Source organism: Melanostigma gelatinosum (genome assembly GCF_949748355.1).
Source record: "Melanostigma gelatinosum genome assembly, chromosome: 20".
In the NCBI taxonomy this organism is placed as follows: Eukaryota; Metazoa; Chordata; class Actinopteri; order Perciformes; family Zoarcidae; genus Melanostigma; species Melanostigma gelatinosum.
The window spans coordinates 16232333-16255012 of NC_136653.1; the positions used below are offsets into that span (position 1 = coordinate 16232333).

The 22680-nt window shown below is 43.6% G+C and overlaps 2 protein-coding genes across 5 annotated transcripts; one reads left to right on the top strand and one right to left on the bottom strand.

The window, feature by feature from the left end:
• The first annotated feature begins 167 nt into the window (after positions 1 to 167).
• On the top strand, positions 168 to 9535 carry emilin2b (elastin microfibril interfacer 2b). 3 transcript variants are annotated; one of them, XM_079292462.1, is made up of 9 exons: positions 168 to 385; positions 547 to 672; positions 1738 to 1919; positions 2046 to 3698; positions 7091 to 7300; positions 7389 to 7442; positions 7525 to 7569; positions 7652 to 7768; positions 8610 to 9535. In XM_079292462.1, exons 1-9 carry the CDS (start codon positions 267 to 269, stop codon positions 8918 to 8920), a joined length of 2817 nt encoding a protein of 938 aa, XP_079148588.1. In that variant the 5' UTR covers positions 168 to 266; the 3' UTR covers positions 8921 to 9535. The 3 variants fall into 3 exon arrangements, with proteins under 3 accessions (XP_079148588.1, XP_079148589.1, XP_079148590.1); XM_079292463.1 differs by having other exon boundaries at positions 7528 to 7569; positions 8610 to 9534; XM_079292464.1 differs by lacking the exon at positions 7525 to 7569.
• A 56-nt stretch (positions 9536 to 9591) lies between these two features.
• On the bottom strand, positions 9592 to 16837 carry LOC306794410 (phosphatidate phosphatase LPIN2-like; the record flags this gene model as incomplete). Of its 2 annotated transcripts, XM_079292465.1 has the most annotated exons (19): positions 9592 to 9750; positions 9844 to 9947; positions 10039 to 10153; positions 10858 to 11010; positions 11421 to 11507; positions 11659 to 11807; positions 11971 to 12130; positions 12582 to 12658; positions 13314 to 13397; positions 13482 to 13551; positions 13640 to 13733; positions 13838 to 14025; positions 14136 to 14235; positions 14547 to 15003; positions 15136 to 15262; positions 15359 to 15475; positions 15557 to 15852; positions 16017 to 16112; positions 16646 to 16837. In XM_079292465.1, 19 exons carry the CDS (start codon positions 16835 to 16837, stop codon positions 9603 to 9605), a joined length of 2814 nt encoding a protein of 937 aa, XP_079148591.1. In that variant the 3' UTR covers positions 9592 to 9602. The 2 variants fall into 2 exon arrangements, with proteins under 2 accessions (XP_079148591.1, XP_079148592.1); XM_079292466.1 differs by lacking the exons at positions 9592 to 9750; positions 9844 to 9947 and adding an exon at positions 10279 to 10328 and having other exon boundaries at positions 10054 to 10153.
• Between the last annotated feature and the right edge of the window lie 5843 nt (positions 16838 to 22680).

Here is a 22680-nt window from a genome sequence, read left to right on the forward strand (position 1 = left end):
TGACATTGTGTTTCTGGATGCCGAAAGAGAGTTGGATGAGGGCTTTGGTGTGTGTGAGTGTTTGAATCTGCGCGTGTGCGTGTGCCTGTGTGATCTGAGAAACGGGGGGAAAAAAGCATCTGTCAGTGTTGGATGGGGTCCCGAAACGTCACATCCAAGGACGGAATGAGCTTGTAGGTCTGCGCACCATAGAGAGGGAACGACGCACAACATACCTTCACTACAATCGGACAGCATACTGGGGGATTTAAAACCCTATTTCAACCATGAAGTGCGGACTTATTCACTTTTTAATAGCGTTTCCTCTCATCAGCGGATCACCTTTCCAGCATGGTATGTTTCAGGGGAAAAGATATTCTGGCACCGAAACACGACAGAGAAACAAGTGAGTGTTTGATGTTTACGTCATGCTTGATTGTTAATTAACTACTCATTTAATTGACTCATTCAAGCGTCTCAATGATCCTCTTCTGTGCGTAAATGCATTAAGTCACTTGAGGAAAAGCGATCCATAAAATGAAAAGGCACTGCCGCTCTTTTCTGCAGAAACTGGTGCGCCTACGTTGTGCACAAGAACGTGAGCTGTGCGGTCGTGGGAGGCACGGATAGTTTCGTGCAGCCGGAGCTTTTGCCGTGTCCACCGGAGATGCCAAACTGTGCGCAACAAGTGATGTAAGTTCCCAGAAGTCCAGGACTCGGGGTGGAGGGCGGGTATTCTTTTATTTGTGTTATTGTTTAGCAGTGTGAGGCATACGGCGTCTATTATCAATGTATCATACAGTGTGGACTGATGTTAAAAAGGATCTCTTGGATGTTTCAGATGTGCGTGTGAGGTAATACCACAGTGTAAAAATACACTCTTTCAAGTAAAATACTTGCATTTAAAATCTCACTCAAGTTAAAGTATTGGCAACAAAATATACATAAAGTACCAAAAGTATGACTTCTCATTATGCAAAATTGCTAATTTCAGAATATTACTGGATTTTAATTAGTGATGCATTAATACGTAAGGATTGCTCACGTTGCAGCTGGAGAAGATGGTTCTAATTTCAGCTACTATATATATATATATATATATATATATATATATCTATATATCTCTATATATATCTATATATATATATATATATATATATATATATATATATATATATATATATATATATATATATATACACTTACTCTTCTGGGTATTCCTAAAAAAATCTAATTTATTAGTTGATTTACATGTTTATAATAATCTGAATCTGAAAATAGCATCCCCCCCCCCCCTTAAAAACTTGACTTGGAAAGCAAAAAGACTTGGAAAGCAAAAAGATAATTCAGGCATCTGTGTTGAATCTTCATGAATGGCAGACATTACTCTGACTTCTTTGTTTTGCTTCAGTGTTCCTTGTGCAACAAACACACTTGTGAGATGTAGTTAATCATGGAGTGTCAGGACCTTGTGGGCCAACAGTGTCCTCATGAGTGGAAGTTGTGAGGAGTCTTAGCTGCTTCCTGCCAAGACTTCCTGATTAATTACATGCAAATGGCACTGGTGGTTATCTTGTGTTAGTTGTTAACAAACAGATTGTATTGTGCTATTGTCATTGTATTCCCGAGAGGGAGAGTTGCACAAAGTCTTACATTTTTATTAGTATTGCTATACTAACAAGTTATACAACATACAATTGTGCAGCATCTGTATATTTTTAGAATGTATTCATGTCTTCATGTTTCAAATGCTTCCAGATATCAGACACACTTTAGGCCCATGTATAAGATTGCGTACAAGACTGTAACGGAGTTGGAGTGGAGGTGCTGCCCGGGGTACCAGGGCCACGACTGCTGGGAGGTGAAAGACATTAAACTGCTCCAAGTGGAACGCTTGCCTCATGCTCCCTCTGCCTCTGGACATATGCCAGTCCCACAAGGTAAAAGATTAGAAAGAAATCTAGCATGTGAATAGGTGAAACAAAATTACGCAAGTAACTGCTGGAGAAAAAATAGCATTCATGTTTCCTGCTTCCCATCCCCCTTTCTGTAATTTCTCGCTACAGCTCCAGAGCAGCGCACAGAGACTCAAAGGAACCATCCATGGGGAGGGGAGGGGCAGTTTGGAGGTCAGACAGGTCTGAAACCAGCGGGGAGTCATGGAGGAACTCAAAGTGCACAACAGCTGGAGGAGGAGGTGCAGCAGCTATCCCAGATTGTCCTTGACATGCAGGCAAGAATGACGGACATGTCCTCCAATCTGAGACTGGATTTCCAAGAGGACGCCAGTAAAATGCTGCTCGCGCTGCTGAATAACTACAGACAGCCTGCCAGTGCGAGAGGCGCAGAGACGCACACCGTTCAGGTGCAGGACTTCTCTTTTGGGAGCGAGACGATGCAGATGGACGAGGTCTTGAACAGGATTGGCCAGGTCACAGACGATCTGGAGTCCAAGAGCAATACCCTGGATGACCTGCAGGGTCGCGTCGACCGCCATGACGGACAACTTCATCTGTTAATGGAGGCTGCCCACAACCAGCTGTCAACTCCCCCTCCCGCTCCCCCAGCCGGGGATACAGACCTGCGCGCCTACCTGGACGAGAAGATCCGCGCGCTGAGAGAGGAGTTAATGGAGGGCATGGACATCAAACTGGCAGACATGAAGAACTCGTGCGAGTATAAAATCATGTCGGTTCAGGAGCAGTGTGAGGGACAAGAAACCAACTACCTCAGCCTGGCAGAGCTCATGGACTCGAAAGAAACTGACCTCCGCAACGAGATCCAGGACCTTAAGACCAAGCTGGTTGATCCAGGAAAGGGAGGCATCCGTCTTGTGGAGAACCTTGAGATCTGTCTCAACTCATCTGAGAAGACTGAAGCTGCCCAGTGTCTCTCTGTGGAGGAGAAGCTGAAGACACAACAGGCAGAGGCCATCAAAGACCTGAGGGAGACTCTGGAGGACAAGCTGGCCTCCACAGAAGACCGACTCATCACCCTGTTGGTAGATACAAGCAACAACTCCTATAGCAGTCTTCTGACTGCTGTAGAAAACATCAGCCAACAAAACTTCCAGAGCTGCAGAACTGCTATAGATGCAATGGAGACTAGTCTAAAAGCCCAAATAAATGGCCTTGGGACCATGGAGGGGCAACTCCTCAACTTCAGCACCAGCATTGAGAACCTACATGGCGAGTTGAGCAATCTGAATGGGCGTGCCGGCAAGTTGGAGGACTCGCTATCGGATGCCGTCCACCAGCAGTCTCAGGTGTCTCTGATTCTTAACTCCACATGGGGTCAAGTTGAAACGGGGGCTGAGCAGGAGGCCAAGGACCTTCTGGAGCTCCACAGGACTCGGCATCGGGAGCTGAGAAACCATCTGGACGAGCTGGGCAGGGAGGTGAAAGCCGAGGCCGACCACTGCAGGGAGCGGACTGAAGATGTCGGGAGGGAGATTACACGCATGGACAGCCGCGTTGTTAGCGTGGAGAGTTTATGTGGTCGGCTGGACCCTATCTCTAGTAGCCTCCAGAGGATGAAAGAGGGGCTGGATAAACACGTCTCCGGGTTGTGGACTTGTGTCAACCAGCTGAATGGTACCGTTGGAGCTCACGCCCGTGATATTGGAGGACTGAGGGGAACTTGTGTGAACCTTCAGAACCACATCTCTGATGTAGCCAAAGACCTTCAGGAGCTAACAAACAGCAACCCTGGGAAGACAGGTAAGGTGCAAACAGACTGACCCATTGTATCGCCTTGATGTGTGAATGATTGTGTCGTATTATAGGCATTTTGAAGCAACACTTGAATACTTAAAGTAAAAAATGTAAACCCATTAGCAATGAAATGTACTCTTGCTCAACTTCTGGTGCTGAAAAATGAAGCCAAAGCAGAAATACCAAAACCTGCAGTTCCTCAAATGGCTCAGATTCATCATCCACAGAAATAGTATAATCTTGACATCAGTCAAATAGCTGTAATTTTCCCAACCTTTGAGATCATTGCTTGGACTGAAGTCCCTTTGTTTAGTTCATTTATTGGAGAGGCTGCCATATTGGAGTGTGCTTCAGTGTGAGTGAGAAGAAGTTGGATTTTCATTTAACCATGTTCTCAGTGACGGGAGACATGCTTGATTAAAGACACATGCTTGATTTAATAAACCCCGCTTGTGTTGAGCAATGCTTTGGCATAAAGAAATATTTTTTGCTTGGCTTTTTATGTGTCCATAAACTGTACGTGTATGAAGTTTTTTTTGGGGTGTAAAATATGAGAAGATCAGGGTGGTCATGTTGATGTTTAGCTGTTTGGTTATCATGAATGCTGGATTCTATTCTCAGACTGAGAACAGATTTTCATACTGGTGCATATGTCTCATATTTCTCGTATGAGTCGACATATGAATGCTGCCTATGAGACCGAGCTGGACATCTCTCACTCTCGCTTTTGTAAATGTGCACTAGAGGCACGGCCGTAATGTTTACGAGCCAACTCTCTTCTTCTGGGACCAGCTAGTTTTCGGGTTTATGTGGCAGGTGATGCAGCGTACGATCCAGTCCAGAATCTCATGGGAGGCGAGCTGGAGTTAAAAAAGTCATTGGAGAGTTATTCATGATTTCCACTCGGGCTCAGGGATGTTTCCAGGAGCCTTTTCGATGTTAAAGCTTTGGCTCCTGTTCGTCTTTGCCCTGCCAGCTGCCTCATCCTATTGTGCTATTGTCCCCCCCCCCCCCACCCTGCATGTCTGAGGAGAGTGGAAAATGCTGCTTGGACGAGTCCATTACAGAGACACACAGCTTATCACAGGAAGCACTCATGGCCGCCTTGCTATCGGAACCAGGAGCTTCAGTGTGTTTGGATGAGATGCTACAGGACTGACTTTTAAAACACAACATCTTCAGTTCTTTATTTTCACTCCTGACTCTTCTAGTCCATCTGCAGTTTTCTCACTTTTCTTTTTTTTCTTTTTTTTTTACGATTCCAGATATTATCACGTTGTTAATAAATAGATTGTGGTCCAGATGTTCTGCAGGTAGGTGGTCCATTAGTTGGAACAGTTCTTTAAAAAGATAAACAAACTGCAAAAGGACAATAAACACTTAAGGAACAAAATGATTTTTCTTCTTTTTAATTGTTAACTGTTAAAAAAGTAATATAAGTAAATTATTTATTAATATTTATTTGTCAATATTTATTTATTTTTATGAATAAAGCCATCAGTTAAAATGTACAACCCATTTTCTAAAGAGTAACTTATTAGAAAAATATATATATTTTTTTTAAAGGAATGCTTATAATAGTTTTTTGTGGAATTCTTTTCAATCCATTATAACGATGCAAATCACAAAATAAAGGGGCCGGTGTTTGCATATGTGGAGCCAAACACCAGTAAGTGCCACTTCCTCAGTTTGTTAGTGTGCAGATGTAAGATTTTTCCTCATCCTTTAACCCGTGTTAAAGCCCATCCGTCTCATTGTGTTCGACACGGTGGCCTCAACCCACTTAAAGCCATCCTAGAGCTCTGTTACAGGGAGGTTCTGAGATAAGACCGCATGGTTCCCTGCTTCTGACGATGCTCTGTTGTGACGCTTGGTGAGGTCAATGACCCTATACAGGAGATAAGGTAGCTTAAAGGGTGACTCATGCTGGTCAGCAGTCAATCATGATAACCCCATGAACCAAAAACAAGATGAGACCTGACGGAACTCCCTCAAGAACAATAGAGCCTCGAGTGTTTGGTTGCGGATCATCTCATACTGACGGATCTCCCTTTAATCTTCTGAGGCTGGATTTATTGATTCTTAAATCAAAATCTTAAGAGCTCAGTGTGTTTTTCCTCTTTTTTTTCCATAAGTGAGTCATAAAATCCAACCAAATTGCAGCCACTGTCATGTGGCATGTAATGTGGAAAGTGGCACAAGGGGTTGTATCCTGGAACCGTGTGCGTCTCGTGACGACAAAAGGGTTTCCCATGCTGCTTTGCTGGAAGGATGCACAACTGCGGTGGCCAGCCGACCCAGCTGCATTTGTTTACAGCTCACCTCTTCCATCATGACAAATGCTCCCGCGTAGCGTGCATTTACATCCTGTGTTTGGGTTTTGTGCTCTGAAACCAGTTTTGAATCCCTCCCCATCAAAGACTGCTCGCGTACCTTGCTTTAAATGAAGGAGCGACACCACTAACAAACGCAGCCCAGAACATAACCATGCGTATGCAGACTTCCCACCATGTGCGGTTTTATGGTGCCACACCGGCCCCTGTTGTGTTTAACAGGCAGACCTTTCTGGCTTCCATCCTAAATGATCCTTCTCCTCGGGGGTGAGGGGACAGGCTGTCCGGTGATTGAACATGTGGCTGTGTCTTGGTATGCTGCCGGTATGCCTTTTATGTGCTGCTCTTTACCTTTTGGAGCCCTTGGGGCCTGTTGTCCCGCTGTGCCCCCCCCCCCCCCTGCAGGAGGGCTGATCTGTTGATAAAAGCCAGGGTTCGACCTCAGCTGTGGTTCTCAGGAATGCAGCGGTGCGTGGAGCTCAGAGTTGTGAAGTGGCAGTGCTCTGTCATTTTCTCTGTTCATAATAACGGGCTCGGATAACAACTCGCTGTTTAGCTGTCAATGAGTCGACGGAAGCCTAAAACTTAAACACAATGGCATGTTGACACTTTGGATCTGCTTTACGTAAAATGTAGGAGGAGCGTCTGACAGGGTCACTCAAAAGCAAAAGCCTTCCACTAAAGACTGCTAATATGAACGCTATCATTAATAGTTTCTGTGTCAGAGAGATATCAGTTTGATCGAAACGTATTATGAATGTTCAACCATAGTTTGCAGCGGCGTTTTATTGGGAGTTATGGTGACAATGCACGTCAAATACACAGTTCAATACAGTATCTCTGGTTGCATCGGGACATTTGTTCAAAGTTTTTCCGTCATGCCCCCCCAATGAGAAAAGCACAAATAAATGTGCAAATTAATAACACAACGCCATTTGTGTCTTCTGCTCATAACTTCGAGGTTTGTGACTTGATTTATGGCCTCCAAACATCTGGCCCCTACATCTGTCTCTCTCTGACCTGCAGCCGCGTCGCCATCGCTCACTGCACATCTGTCTGTTTCAGGTGTCCAGGTTGCCGTGGAGGACGCCGGACTTTTCCAGGGTTCAAGTAAGGGCCTCACGGGGCCGGTTGCTCCCCCGGAGGCCCCCCTCCCACAGCCACCTATGATGGAGACCGGAGAGGCGGGACCCCCCGCCAAGATGACCTCGTCCAAGCTGCCCAAAGGGATTGACGGCAGCATGATGCCTGTTCAGGGTTTTGCCGGAGCGCCAGGTGAGACACACGCCCACATGTTGCACTCTCCTCTGCATGTCATCCAGGGATTATTTCATGTGGTTTTTTTTCTTGTTTTATTTCATAGCCTCCCCATTCAAATCCACTGATTTGCTGAAACCCAGCACGCTGGTCATCTCAGGTAGATTCTCCTTTCACTCTTTTGTGCTGCGTCAAACATTGAGCCTCTCCAGAGCGGATGAAAATATGTTTCTTTCGATCAGCAGGTGTGAACTTGCCCCACAGACTGTCATCACAGACGGCGTCAGGTCAGAATTGAAGCCCCTCACACAGGTTCCTGCCTCTATTAACATGATGTTTGTCCGCTCACGTTTCCCGTCCTGTGTTCAGGTGAGACGGTGTCCTTCTCCGCTGGTCTGACTCTTCCTCCGTTCCAGGGAGAGGTTGGAATCATTCGATTCAACAAGGTGTTGGTCAATGATGGAGGACACTATGACGCTCACACAGGTAACCGCTACTCACTGGCCCAAACAGTGAAGCATGAAACCTACATTTTACCTTATTGAAACAATGATTCATCAATTACTGTTGCAACATTCAATTCACTTTAAAAAGACTATTGTCTCATACTGTGGATGCTTATGCGATATGTAAGCTTGTTGATGCCAGCAGCTCTTTGAGGCTGTACTTAGGCCAGCGGTGCTTTCAGTTAAACACTTCAGCATGCTGAACAGTGCTGACATGCAGATGCTGTGGAGGTGTTATGTTTCTATGTTTTTATTATTTTTATTACCGTCACTGTTGTAGTCTTGCATGTATGCTAATTAGCAGTAAACTCAATAGAACTGAGGGCGATGGGACTGTGTCACGTGCATGGAAATATGTCTTTGGTTTCACAGACGTACGTACACTTAAATGCTTCCTTTTCCATGGGTTAAAAACATGAGATGAAAAACAAAACGGAACAAAAAAGAAAAACATGAAGTGGTCCAAGCGGGTGAGATGAAAGCGCAGCAGTCACTAATAATGGTTTTCCATTGTTTAGTCAGATGACAGAGGATGGAATAAAAGATCTCTTGAAGATGTTTCTCGTAGCTGTGAGTAGTTTGACCTGTTGATGACTCCAAGTGAAAAGTAAACTGTTCTTCAAAGTGATTTTTATCCATCTTGATGACATGAAAGTGTCCATATTGAGGGCAATCCATAGAATAGTTGGGGGGGGGGGTAAAAACCAAAGATGTTAACCTCATGGTGGCAAATGATCAGTAGGATTAATGTCATGGGAATCTATGAACAGTTGTGAAGATATTTCAAAATGCATAAAAATCAATGTCTGTGTTGTTCCCAGGTATCTTCACAGCTCCAACAGACGGCCGCTACCTGGTGACCGCTGTGCTCACAGCCCAGCGAGGCGAGAGGGTGGAGGCGGTCCTGTCCGTGTCCAATCGCAGCATCCAGAGGTTGGACTCGAGGGGCTTCCTGTCACATGATCGGTGTAACTGCAGCAGCTCGGCCTCGCTGAGCCTGGTTCTGTCGCTGAGGAGAGGAGATCGAGCAGGACTGGTCATGACCGCTGGGAAACTCGCCATCTCAGCCTCCTCTGAGATCCTGTCGTCCTTCAGCGCCGTGCTTCTTTACCCCAGCCCGTCAAAGCGGTAGCCCTGCTCTCGTTAAAGACACCTTCTGAAAGTGGAGCGCGGTGCACATTACTGGGGACACACAGTGGTACTTCATTATCAGGAGACCAGCAGGAAACAAACTGTCCCCAAATTATAAATGAGATTATTTCTATCATTAATGCTAATATATATAGTGTGCTTTCATTGCAATTATTTTATATATATTTTCTGTTTATGACCAAGAACATTTAATTGTCGTCCACTGTTATCAGTTTCTTCCTCAATAATTAAAATGTTAATGAATTGTTAAATGCTAAAATTTTGAATTCCAGTTAATCCAATTTGTTCACTTGTTTATAAAATCCGTTGGTGTTTTGTTATGTTCTCTTCCTACAGCTCATACCAGTGTATTGTTGCAGATATCTTATTGGTGTAAAACTCTTTAAATGTTTCAAATACAGCCTGTGCTTTTATTAAAGCATCATCCAACATTTGATTCAACAGTTTAATTGAATATTAATACAATACATGTAGTAAATATGATGTGTACAGAGTTCATACTTTACACAGTTCAGGGTTCCTGAGCTCGCCTCATCCCAAAGTTTCTTTCTGAAGTGGAATGTGTCCAAGACAATATAAAACTATTCCATCAGCCTACAAAACTGACAATTGCAAAATCTTATCAATATTATGAGTCATTAATGCTCTGAGTTACGTTAATTTCAAGTAATTAACTCGTCAATGTAATGTTCGGCGATCGGCTGTCTCCAGTAACAGAAGGAGCTGAACTCCGGGCAGCTGAAGGTGGCGTTGTGTTGTGAACTCCGTAAAGGAAAGACGTGCTCCACCAGCTCACTCAGCCGGCTGTATCTGTGACCAGAGAAGCAGCCACGGGAACAATGAACATGTGTCTGAGAGAAACGGCTGACCGACACACAAACCAGCGACGCTGCCAACACTCACGATGTTTTATTGCCTTTGGCTTGCTCCAGGATCAGCTCCCCTTTGGGATTCACGGTGAATATCCGGCACACGGGCACGCCCACTTGCTTGTAGGCAAACACGTCCTGAAACGCAGGGAAAAAGACAATGAGGATCGTTGTCAGAGTAAGTGCATCCAACTGTTTTGATGAAGAAGAAGAAGTTACGTCTACGTACGCTTTCTCGGTTTCCAAAGGCTGCATAGAAGGGATGCGTGTTTGGGGAAAACAGGTTCTTGATGTCCGTGAGGCATTCGATCTTGAACTTCGCAGGCTTTTTCTCTATGACCTCTCTGACAAGAGAACGACAAAGAAAGGAGTACAGACGTAAGCTCTGACCTGCTGAGGGAGTTGCTCTCTTTAAATGAACTCATACAACTTTAAACATTTAAAACCATTAATGAGTTTCCAAAATCACCATAAAAACAGGTCAGTAAGGTCACCAATCAGTGGTTTTCAGAAACCGTTCTAAAACAAAAGAATTAAAGGCATCACAGTGTGGGTAGTACATGCAAAGAAACCATGTTTAACTTTTTTATGTTTTATTTGAATGCGTCAGGCTTTGGGGCTATTGTTTGCACAGATGGTACACAAAGAATGCGGAAGTGCAATCTGTATTTCGAACAACAGCCCCAGAGTGTCGTCTGGCGGGCTTTTGCTGGCAACATGAGGGAAGTTAAACAAGTCTTTAAACACTCAACAGTGCAGAAGTGTGACCAACACATTTTAATTCCAGCAAAGCAAACAAGTCAAAGCAGAATCACTGTCATTTACATCATTAATTACACCTGAAAATAGACAGTTCTGCTTGATCTACAATGTGATCAGCTGCTAGATTAGTCACTTAAAGTTTGACAGTAAAGATCAGTCAACGCTGCGTCAAATCCTCGTAAACATCTTTGACTTAAATTCTGAATTGAATTTCAGCCGCACCGTGACTCATCAAAATAAAGCTGAAGCTGAAACTTATAATCAATGCTGAGGGGAGGTTCTGTACCTGTGGAAGGCAGAGAAGAGGCTGCTGGGAGAGAGCATGAGGGGTCCTTGAGGCAGGAGAGTCCCTCTGTCGTTCACCCAGTGCAGATATCCCCGGGTCATGTCGGCCATGCCGATCGCTCGGGCCGAGCAGTACAGGAACTTGTAGCCATTCCTGTAGCAGTGATCGATGGGTTAAATCTTTTACTTAACTGGAGCCACTTTGCTGTTTGACGTCTTTTATGCAATAACGCCCGCATTTTGTAATAAAGGATTACAAACTGCAATGGTGAGGGTAAAAAAAAAAATGTATGAAAAGGTTACAATACATGTGTTATGTAACAACCAACCAAAACAGATGTCTTCATCTTGATGTAGTTTTGGCCAATTAAAGATAATCTGCTGATTCTACTGATCTTTATTTTGTTTGGTTATTACAGAACACATGTATTATTATATTTTCATGGAAAGAGGTTGCCTTTTGAATGAAATGAGGTGAAAATACATTACATTTTGTCTAGTTACCCACCATGCGTTATTACATAATGTGTTAACGCTGACGATAGTAATCAACCGGTATCTTACTCGTGCACAGAGTGGTAAAGCTTAGCGATGCCTTGATGAGTCCAGTCTTTCCCGAGCTGAGGGAGAATCTGACCGAACACATCTGATCTGTGGGAAGAAAAAACGATTCAGGGTCGTAAAAACACTGATACAGACATTGTGAATGGGATTGGAGTATTTAAAGTCTCAGCGAGCAGCCTGAGAACAGGACAGTGTGATTTATTGCGGCCTGAGAATGAACATTGAGACTCTCTCGTACTTGGTGATGGTGCCGTCGATGTCGGAGATGATGACCTTGTCGTCCCAGCTCCACAGGTAGATGGTGCCCTCGCAGCGACACGTCCCCTGGTACTGAGTGGTGATGCTGAAGGTGACGTCATTGGGCCCCTCTCTGAGCTTCAGGGTGGCCTGCAGGAGATGGAAAATGAGTGAGTTTAAATGCGTACCTCTTAAACAGCAATTGTCCTTTTCGTTCCGTATGCACGATCAGAAGAACAGCAGACTGATGAGACAGTTTCTGCGTTTGCCTAATTTTAGCCACACTACCAGTACCAGTGATCACTTGTCTTACTATCTGGTCAGACGACAGGCGGAGGGACTTCTTGTAGGAGTGAAAAGCTGGCGCCGGCGCCGGGCCTTCTGGCTGCACGTGCTCAGTAGGTGTCGGAGCAGGAGCCACAGCGGTCAGCTCTTTAGTCTCATCGTCGCTGGACCACTCTGCTGCTTTCTGCCTGCCGGACAGAAAAAGGACAAATATATGTCAAAATAAGCACAATAACACAACAATGTTGCAATGTTTTATCGATGTGTGTGTGTGACTCAGGGTCAACAAGAAAACCCTGCAGTATCATTTAGTGTCACCTGAGGGCAGTAGACCTCCTCCTCTGCCTGTAACGCTGCTTCGTTCAACAGTAAATATGCAGAATATCCACAACAACTGGATGCATCCTTAATAATCGTCAATACAAACTAGAATCTCCCAGCTGCCTGGTTCAAACAATATTCAAAATATTGCTCCTGAGTTCTTAACGCTGAGTTTATTAGTCGCAAAATGACTAACCTGCTAATAAGGCCTCTGTGGGACATGTCCAGCCAACACTGCTTGTGTTGGTGTGTGTGTGTGTGTGTGTGTGTGTGTGGCTGTAGTGTTGTGAGGAAGCCAGAGCTTTGTTGCTGACTCACTGTGTTTCTGGGGCCTGGTGAAGAGGGCTCTCTCTGGTCACAGACTCCTGTTGCTCTAACTTGGTCTCTGATGATAACTGAAGAAAGACAGAGACATTATTAACATGATAATGTGAAATAGTGATGTTATGGTTGCTGACGCATTTGGGCAACCTGTTCCTAATTTGACTTGAATCATTTACAATGCAAAGTAACAGTGTGGGATTCCCACTGACCTCCACTATACTGTCAACCATAGACTGTATGTAAGAAGTGGACGTAGTCACCGAGACGTCACTCATTGGTTTGTCAACTACAGTTTTGAAGCCTCGGGTTCGGCTCTTTGGCCGTCACCATCTTGGTTTTTTGCAACCAGAAGTGACATGAGAGGGTGGAGCTAAGTACAACAGAACACTGATAGCCCTGCTTTATCGTCTATTTTACGCAAAGGTGGACCATAATTTACTAAATGAACATCATGCTGTATTGAAGAAGACTTGAAACTAGCAATTGAGAACACAAACTCATGTTTACAATGTTTACTGATGGAATAACTTAAGTGAGAAGTTGAGTCATTTCTCATACAATCTGACTTATCTTTGCAACCAGAGAGTCGCCCCCTGATGGCGATTAGAGAGAATGCAAGTTTAAGGCACTACAACGTTGGCTTAACTTCTATAATCCGGAGGTTGCCGCCTGCTGTAAACACACAGATGGAAGTGTGACTTTTTGGCTAAGTCACACATTTAGTACCTGCTTTACGCTGCTCTTTCTCCAGAACCACCAGCGTCCAGACTTCTTGGGCATTTTCTCCTTCACCCAGGCCTCCTCAGTAGCCTGACATTCAGATATATTATTCATGTGTCAATAGATTAAATGTGCTCCAGAGTACACCATAAACACATCAGACCAAGAGGATACCTTTGGCAAGTTCTTCTGAAAAGCCTGCATACTAAGTATCAACGGTGCTGCCAGAGTCCAGTTGTAATATCTGGGGAAAGAGGTTTAATTATTTAATGATTCACCTGTTAGACTGTGATGAGGGTTTAGCAACTGAATAAGGACGTAGGAAAAGTCACCTGTTTGTAATTCTAACCACCAAATTGGGATTGTCGATTATTGCTGGATTCTCTGCAAATTCATTGTAGCTGATGATGTGCTCCATGAATTTCTCTGAAATAAATGGAACATAAAAGCATGATTTAAAAATCAGTTTTAAGACGTTTTATTCATGTTCATGCAATGAATAATGGCTGTTATCAGAGATCACTGGGTACCTTTAGGGATCTCCGAGTTCTCGCCAACACCTCCGCACAGCGACAGCGTGACGTCGGGGAGGTCACCGGCAGAGTCCGACAGACACTCGGTGCCGCTGTCTGCTGCTGCGCTGCCAGCGGACTGGGGAGACTGGGATCCAGAGCGCCGCCCCATCTCGTCCCAGTGTTTAGGAACCTGATCCGACTCGCTGAAAACAAACACAGACGGCGAGTTATTATAAATAGTTGCTTCTGTGACACCCAAAACACTCCTGAAAGAGACGACAGGACTTCTCTAGAAGGATTCGGAGGTTTTTACCTTTTTGGGAAATACCGGGCAACAACATCAGGGTCGAGTGCGTTCAGGTCATCCAGGTAAATGTCTTCAGGCCCCTGATGTTGGCTCCTCTTCCTCACACCTTCTCATGAAAGCAAAGACAAAGAGACGCCTTCTCAGAAATCGCTGACGACATTTTTTTCTTGTCACTTCCTTTTCTTTGAACGTCTGCATGTGAATGCAGAGCCGCCCCAGAATATAAACTCAGGCCCAAATAGAAACCACATCCTTCCTGTTAACGTTCACTTACATCTCAACTGTGCCTCGAGTTTTACACAAGACTTTCCCACGTCTAAGAACGATTAAGCAATTATAATACTCGTATACTTAATATTGTAATATATCCATACTGCAGAATGAACGTTACTGTAGTGATACAGGACTTTGTGTTACCTCTGTTCTTGACGGGCGAGTCGCTGGGTTTCGAGGAGGCATCAGGACAAACCGAGTCTCCAGCTATGTTACTGGCTCCGCTGCCAGCAGAGCCGCTGTCCCTGCGGCTGGGCGGCGAAGACTTCCACCTGGTCGCGTGTGCGGCGTTTGGGCTGAGGTCAGAGTTAGTGGGACATGGCTCGGAGGTAAAACTGCTGGAGCTTAAATCTGAAAGGTCCGGCGTGTGCTTGGCGATGTCCGTATTGGGCGACGGAGCTTCGGGGGCCGGCGGGTTGCAGATGCACTGATCAATATTAATGGTCCGCGGCTCTGGCTTTATAATACTGCAAATGAGATCTGTGGTTCTCTCTCCTTCCCTTTGCTCCATGGCTTCTGTCCTCAAGATAACCCTGAAATGTGTGTTCTCAGAGGGAGTGATGGTCAACATCTTTGGCTCTGATTTGTCCTTTTTGTTGACCTGGATGCAAGAAAGAAAGATTCAGTGTACCGTACATGCAAAATAATCCTCAGGATACGAACTAGACTTGAAACAAATCTCCCTTGTCTCAAAGTTTAGACCGGATCCTGCAAGTCTAGATCTGCATCTCACCCTGGTGGATTGTGGAAACTCTCCCCAGGTCCACTGCATGTGGGACTCGGCCCTGAGCATGCTCTCTGCCGGCTTCACCATCAGCTCAGAGTCACTCTTTGGCGACGTGGACTCCGACATCTCCCTGCTGTAAGCAAACACCACATTTCCACTGAGTCAGCTGTTACGGCCTTGTGGGAGTGATTTGTAAACAATGTAAATATTGAGAGACGGGGTGGCGTACTCGGTGCAAGGGGACCAGTCTCCATCAGAGAAAGGGTAGCTGTCCCATTCGAGGGCCGTCAGGGAGGAATGTTGCCTGTGGTCCATATTCTCCTTCATCGTGGAGGGTGCAGATGCCCTGACGACAGGAAGCAATGAAATCAACCAAAAGATTTATGACGACTGACGTAAAAATCCAACTTTTAAACTTTCTAATTACCGTCCATTGTTGCCTTTGTGCTCCTCATCTGAACTGAGCTCACACAGCTCCAGCTCCCCGCCTGCAGGTGTGCTTTGCTCCTCCTTGCGAGACTCGGCCTTGTGCTTTTTTCTGCGTCTCCTCTTCATCTTGCCGGCTGCGATGGAGCCGGGTTGGAGGTTTCCAGAGGACGGGTCTTCTGGACTCGGAGGCTGACTGCTCTCCGACGCCGAGCCGCCACATCTGGGCTCCCTGCTCCGGAGCAGAGCCTCCTCTGTGGGGATGGGTGACGTCACCAGGTGGGCTGGAACAATCTCCTGTGTTGAGGAAAAAAATTAAATAGACAGGACTATGAGTCTACATCCATGCAGCAAGCAGGAAGTGTTGTATGTTCTTATCACAGTCATTTGTTTCTACTAGTAATCCATTTAAACTCAACATGAGAATCTTTCATTTTCAATAGAAACTGTTCAATACTCACGTTGTGCTGCTCTGTCTCCTGGACAAAAAAGGACTCTCCATTGACTCCAAGCTTCATGTGCAGCTCTACAGGTTCCCCATTGACTTCTATGTCAATCTGAAGAGTCAAACAACACATTTCTGTTTAAAATACTCTGAACTTTACTGTGTAATTCAACACATTCTCCTCAGGTGGTCTCAGCAGACCTCAATGAAGTTTGTTCACAGAAGAAAAGCCCCGTATGCATGAAGAACACAGCTTATGGATAAAAACAAAACTGTGCCACAGATTTACCTGAAGAATTAGAGTTAAGCCAGAGAAGAAAAACAGCTTGTACAATGGCTTGCTAAGTTTAAATCCATGTATTAATTAAACTGCCTGGGTGGAATTGGGTTGTTATAAATGCTCAATAACATATGTAGACATACAGTATGTAAGTTTTTGAAATGTTCAATATTGTACTGAGAAAAAGTATTTGAGTAAATGTTGTTTTTTTTCACTACCAGTTAATCTTTCTTAATCAACAGAATGCCGTATTTGTACGGAGATGTTTGCTTCAGAACGAATGCAAACGTTCGTTAAAAATATTGCCAAAAGACTCAAAAACTAAACCTCAAAACATTCAGAGATTTCAATATTTGGGCACTCACTACTTTCTCCCTGGAGCGCAGAACTCCCAGTTTTCCAAAGCGCACGTGGAAGGGGGAGCACTGGAACGTCCCGTCGGGCTGTCGGACCACGATCACGTCGATGCAGCCCGACAGAGTGGCCTGATTGATCCCCTTATACAGCTCCTTCACCGTCACCAGCACTTGGCCCGCCAGCTGCCCCACGTAGTTCATGGTGTCCCCCTGTCAGTGAGAAGACCCTTCATTAATGAATAATCACTCTGCATTCATTACCTTCTAAAACACCTCTAACACTGCTAAACTACTCGCAGAATGACACCACACACTACTTTCCTTTTGCGTCTTTCTAGGTCAGTGTCCCGGTAGTACGGCTTTTTGAGTCATTTTGAGTCATGTGCTCATTATCGATTTAGACAAGCTAATTGTTCATGACGATATCTCCATTTATGATTTAATATCAGACGATTATCAGCCAGCCCTATTACAATATAAAGTAGGATTGGACAATGTGGCGATAAACACCATGAAAGGAAATTAGATTTACTGTGATTTATCCGTGTGATTGTCTATTGTGGTATTTTATTAATTATTGGCAACCTCTAATGTAAGGTAGTCTACAGGTGTTTGGTTTGGGTTAAAAATAGACTCGGGATTAAAAATTGGGTCAAGATGACAGTTGGGATTAGACCCCTAATAGTTAGAGATCAAGTCATACAAATGTTGTGTTTGCTATAACAGAGCCACAAAACAGCTTACGGGAACATTTCAATCTATTTGTTTGACGAATAATTTACTGTATAGTGAGAAAACAATGTCATTTAGCATGTTGGTATGCAGGACCATATTGCCATGCTAATGCATTTAAGCATGCTTGGGGTGTGTTTGTATCGTTAAGGCTGATAGAAATATGAGTTTTGTAGGGGGATCAAAAACAATATTAGGAACATGAACGCGTGTACCAAAACCAAAGGCGATCCATAGAATAGTTGCCAAAGTCACCAAAGTTAGGATACATCATCTGGGGATCATGAATGTCTGAGCAAAGTGTTGTGCCAATCCAACACCTAGATGTTGAGATATGAAAGACTTTGGCTTCAAAGAGGAAAGGTCAGGGGATCACCAAAGTCATTAAGATTCATCCTCTGGAGACTCTGAATGTCTGAACACAATAGCAATCCATCCAATAGTTGTATTCATATTTTAGTCTTGACCAAAGAAGAAGACCAACATTTCCCTCCCAACAGCGGCGCTGCAAGCATTACTAAACATGATTTAGTGTTGATTAAGTCACAGCTGTAACTGAATGATAACTCTAAAAGCCACTCTAAGCATCCAGTGAACTAAGCCACCGGTTGATGATCGCGTCACACTGTACATTGTGTTCCTGCTGTGGCTTTCCCCTCAGTGAACCGCAGCACACTGCAGAGTGAAAGTGCATCCCTCATTTAGTGGACAAAGCAGAAGAGTCTCGATGAGAGTCATCAGCCTGCGATGACAGCGCTGCACAACCCGATCTCTCTGGTGAGCTGACTACACACAACAGGATCTACACAACAACAACACTTTAGTAAGAGCCTGGACTCCCACGGCTCTCCGTACAGGCAACTCTGCTGCAGCACTGCAAGCCTGAATAAATGTGTTGTGGTACGATGAAAATCTGCAGAATCAGGCCGGCTGAAAATGTGCAGGAATTAGAGTTCAATTCAATCAGAGTTTGCTTCCTGATCATTAAAAGTGTTCACGAAGGAGCCACACAAACTCTCTGTTTGGACAAAAAACTCAACGGGAAGTCCACTTATTATTTTGTAAAAATGTGTAAAAATAAAACACAAATGATTTTCTACAGTTATAGAGTTATTAAAAGAGCCTGTTTGTCCAACAAAGAGTCCAAACCCCAAAGTTATTAAAATGACTATCACAGAAGAAAACTGAGACGCTAGAACCAGTAAACATTTTCGTCAAAAGTGTTGATAATCGATAAATCATTTAGGTATTTTTTTATGCAGAAATGTATATAAGCTCCATTTGCACGACAACTAAGCAAAGTCTAACGATGAAAACGGGTCGAAAGCTCCAGAAAAAGTGAGGAAGTGGATCTTAAAGGGCAAAACAAAAAGAAAGAGAAAGAAACTCGAAGCAGAGGGTGTTGTACTTCCATTCTGTGGCTGTGCATTCACAGGAAACGCATGGCAACGACTTAAAAGTTTAACGCTGCATTAAGACAATAATACAGCCTCCATGGACAAATATAATCAGGCTGACCACAATACAAAAGGCCCTGTACTCGATGACGCAAATCCAGTACAGCCAGATCTCATCCACGGCACTCTGAGGGGACCTTAGGAGGTGTTAATCCTGTTTACAAGATTAGGACAAATCTAGCTTTCCCTGTCTCGGCACGTTCGTCCTGATACATCCAAGAGTCCAACGTGATTCTGAGTCAGTGTTTTTATGACCGACGCTGTGTCACCGCAGGTTTTTATTTCAACCAGCAGGTTCAAACCAAACATCACAGTGTCTAGTTAACTGTATGCTGATAATGGCTGCATCTTACAAGTATTTTCACTTGATGTATCCGTCTGCTATTGTCTTAGATTCAACAATCATTCAGTCTGCAAAATGTCAGCGTCACACAGTCCAGAGTATGTTTGTCAATCTCGTAGATTCATCAACTATATGTTACCATTTCAGCACCAATGCTGCTTATTTTCCATTATTTGGATACTTCAACAATCAGTGGTCATTCAGTTGTGTTGCACACAGCAAAACAGCAGTTATAACAGCAGTTATAACTGCATTCATCTCAGTAAATACTGACTCTCATTTCACAGTAGAGATGTAATACAGTACACTGATATATCTCTGTTATCTCTATTTGAGAGTGTGCTGTTTATAACAAGCAAACAATAAAACCTGCATACTTTCAGCCAGTGTGAAGACTACACCATTACAAAGAAGTATATATCTACCTCATAATATTTATGATATTGACAAAAATCTAGTCCAATCTGTACAAAAGCATCTGTGCATTTTAATTATTCAGGTCAACAATAAGTATTTAAAACCTATGGGGCGTTTAGGGACACAACTCCGCGGTTTAATCTGACAAACAAGACATTTATGAGAAAGACTGGAATTGATGTAAAGAAGTAAAAGTCCGCTTGGTCCTCATGAGAGTGTCTGCTCCTCCGTGTGTATCGCAAATATCCGCTATCACAACACTTCCCACGCGATACTTAGTATCTCACAAGAGTTACATAAACGCCGCTAAATGACTCCTGAAGACGGTACACGCGACATGAATTAGCATTAATACAATTTCTGTCTCGTTTTGTTTCTCTAGAAGAGATTAAATGGGGTTATAAGGGGGAGAATGGCTGATTAGAGCCTCCTACCTGCTGGAGAAGAGGCTCACGCGCAGGCAGTCACACCTTCAGTCAGCTCCTCCACCGGGTTGCGTCTCTAACGCTGCTGTGATGAATCCGGCCACAGCACGTGACCCGGCAGTTCCGCCTGCACGTGGTTATAGCGCAGGAGGACGTACGGAGAGGTTCATTATTAAGGTACATTATTAGACATTTGTTGTCATGCACTGTGAACCTTTTCATTTTAAAGTCTATTCCACCAGAAAAAAATAAAATAATAATCTAGCTATTAATCTATTTGTCTAAAAATAAAATGTGTCTCTAAAAACCTCTTTTTTTTAAATCGTGCAATTAAGTAAATCATTATCTAAAGGCAGTGAACTTCTGTGAAATCGTGAACTTCTGTGAAATCAGTTTCCTTGTTTCTGTTTCATTCTTACATTACCTGGCTTTGATCTTACTCTTGTTTTATATTTTTCAAAGTTTCTCAATTACTTCCAGTAAAAACCTCAAAGGACAACCGCTGTCTTCAACCTTCATGTGAAGTGTGTTTAACTGTGCATTCATATCAAAATGTAGTTTTCTTCAGGCACTTAATGAATCAATGAAATGACTTGCTTCACAAATCCTGAATGGTGATAAAACATTTCATTTTATTATGATGAGAATATTTCTATTACTTCTCACGTCTACCTGTTTACATGGCAGTTTATGAATTTTGCAAATACTGTCTACCACACACATTTTATTTCATATTTATTCAGGCCTATGTTATATTGCATACTTTTATGTTATTTTGGCACTAATTAGAGTAATATGTCTTAGATTCACATTTGTTACATGTTTTTTCTTTTTATAATAATGTGCATTGTTGGAGGAACCTTGAGGTCTAAGATTTTCTTTGCCAACGACTGCTTATATGTAGTTGTGCACATGACAATTCATAATTTAGATGACTTAAACCTGTTTTAATTGATAAGATTTGACCAAATGTGGGTGCAGCACAATTTACCCATTTACTAAAGTGAAGTGCAGCAAAATATTGTGATTTAATTTTGCGATCGCAGTAAGGAAGTTCATTTTTCACACTCTTAATTCGGCAGTCAGAGGTCTCAATCAGCTTCAGAGCAGCAGTGCAGGTGACATGAGACTTTCAGGGATTTGCTCCTGGACAGTTTAGTATCGGGCAGTTTAATCTGAATCCTCAGACAAAGAAGGGTCAGTATGCCACCAGCTGTCTTACTAATAAAAGTAAGGAGGAACAAACAAAGCGTACCGTTCACTCTGCAGGGAAGTACAAGGTTTCAGTTCCCCATAAAACACCTGCTGAGTCAGACTATGACTGGATGTTTACAGGGATTTCCTAGATTGGGGACCTTGCACATAAAAGCTTTCTGCCTGTCTTTTTGAATGTTTTTGTTTATGCTCTTGCTCGCTAAATCCCTGAAATGTGTCCGTTAGCAGTATGTTCTACGGCAGTGATATAGTTGCTGTTATTTGCTGTTTTCTATGCTCAATGATCAGAAGCGTGAAGTTTTCAGGTACATTTAGAAAACCAACATTTTCAATGAAAATCTAAATCTTGTATGGAAGGAGCTCTGGTCCGTTCTCCTGGACCGCTACAACTTTTACATTTGTTCATTTGAATAAATTCTGCTCTGTTTCACCCCAAGAAGTTCTCATGTTTGCTTTGTTCTTCCCTCCAGCGAGGGCCTCACCTCTGTCAGCCTCTACGCTGTACGTCCAAAAATCTTCTGGCATTATATTCTCAAAAGTGTTCGAATTTAAACCAAGATATATGCCAACTGATTCTTTATTCAAGAAAATATGATGAAAAAGAAACATGTCGAAATCAAATCCAGGGAAACCGTAACAACAGGTCTTTATAGTGTTATTATGAGTGCATCATATAAAACAAAAAGCAAAGTTCCATAAGTCACTTATTGTATGACACAAATGTGGAATATTGTTATCATTAATATGTGATAAGAGCAAATGCAAAGATATAGTAACTGGAAACACATCAATCATATTCGGCTCAAAAGCCCCCATTAAACTTGTAGCATATCTGCGTATATGTGAGTATAATCAATACTTTTCTCACTGGATTCACTCTGTTTCTGGCTGTGGTTCAGCTGCTGCTCCAGGCTCCTCTGCTGTGTCTGCAGGCTGCTCGGACGCTTCTGATTGGTCAGCAGTCAAAGGCCGGTCAGCAATTGCTTCCTTTGCATCTTGTGTTTGTTCTGAATCTGAAGCTTTTGGTTCAACCGCAGCCTTCTCCCGATCTTTGTCTTCAACCTTTCCCACTGGAAGAGTCTTACTTACAGATTCTGCAAGAGCACAGTCATCAGTAAACGTCGCATCTCAGTCATGACAAAATGAAACCGCGTAATGTCTTTGTTTCAGACGTCACATATTTCATTTCAGCCCACTCACCCTTTCTCTTCTGCTTTTTGCTTCCAGTGACTGTGGTTTTCATCTTTTCCTTCGGGGTGTTTGGTCCAAACACCACATTTCCCTCCGCATCAGTTGAGTATGAAGTCACCCCCAAGTCAGGTGTTCCCTCTCCGATCTCCAGCTGAGAGGAAGAGGACTGAGTTAGACAACCAGAATGAACCATCACACCTAGAATGCAGTCCGAAACTCTAAAGACTCTGAACAATGGTTACTTAAAAAAAATCATGGCAGCAA

What these genes read in the sequence shown, in the direction of transcription:
- emilin2b (XM_079292462.1), top strand. Translation starts at nt 267, where the DNA reads ATGAAGTGCGGACTTATTCACTTTTTAATAGCGTTTCCTCTCATCAGC. An exon ending in AACTGTGCGCAACAAGTGAT is followed by an intron (nt 673 to 1,737) that starts GTAAGTTCCCAG and finishes AAATGCTTCCAG; the next exon opens with ATATCAGACACACTTTAGGC. An exon ending in ACACTATGACGCTCACACAG is followed by an intron (nt 7,769 to 8,609) that starts GTAACCGCTACT and finishes TGTTGTTCCCAG; the next exon opens with GTATCTTCACAGCTCCAACA.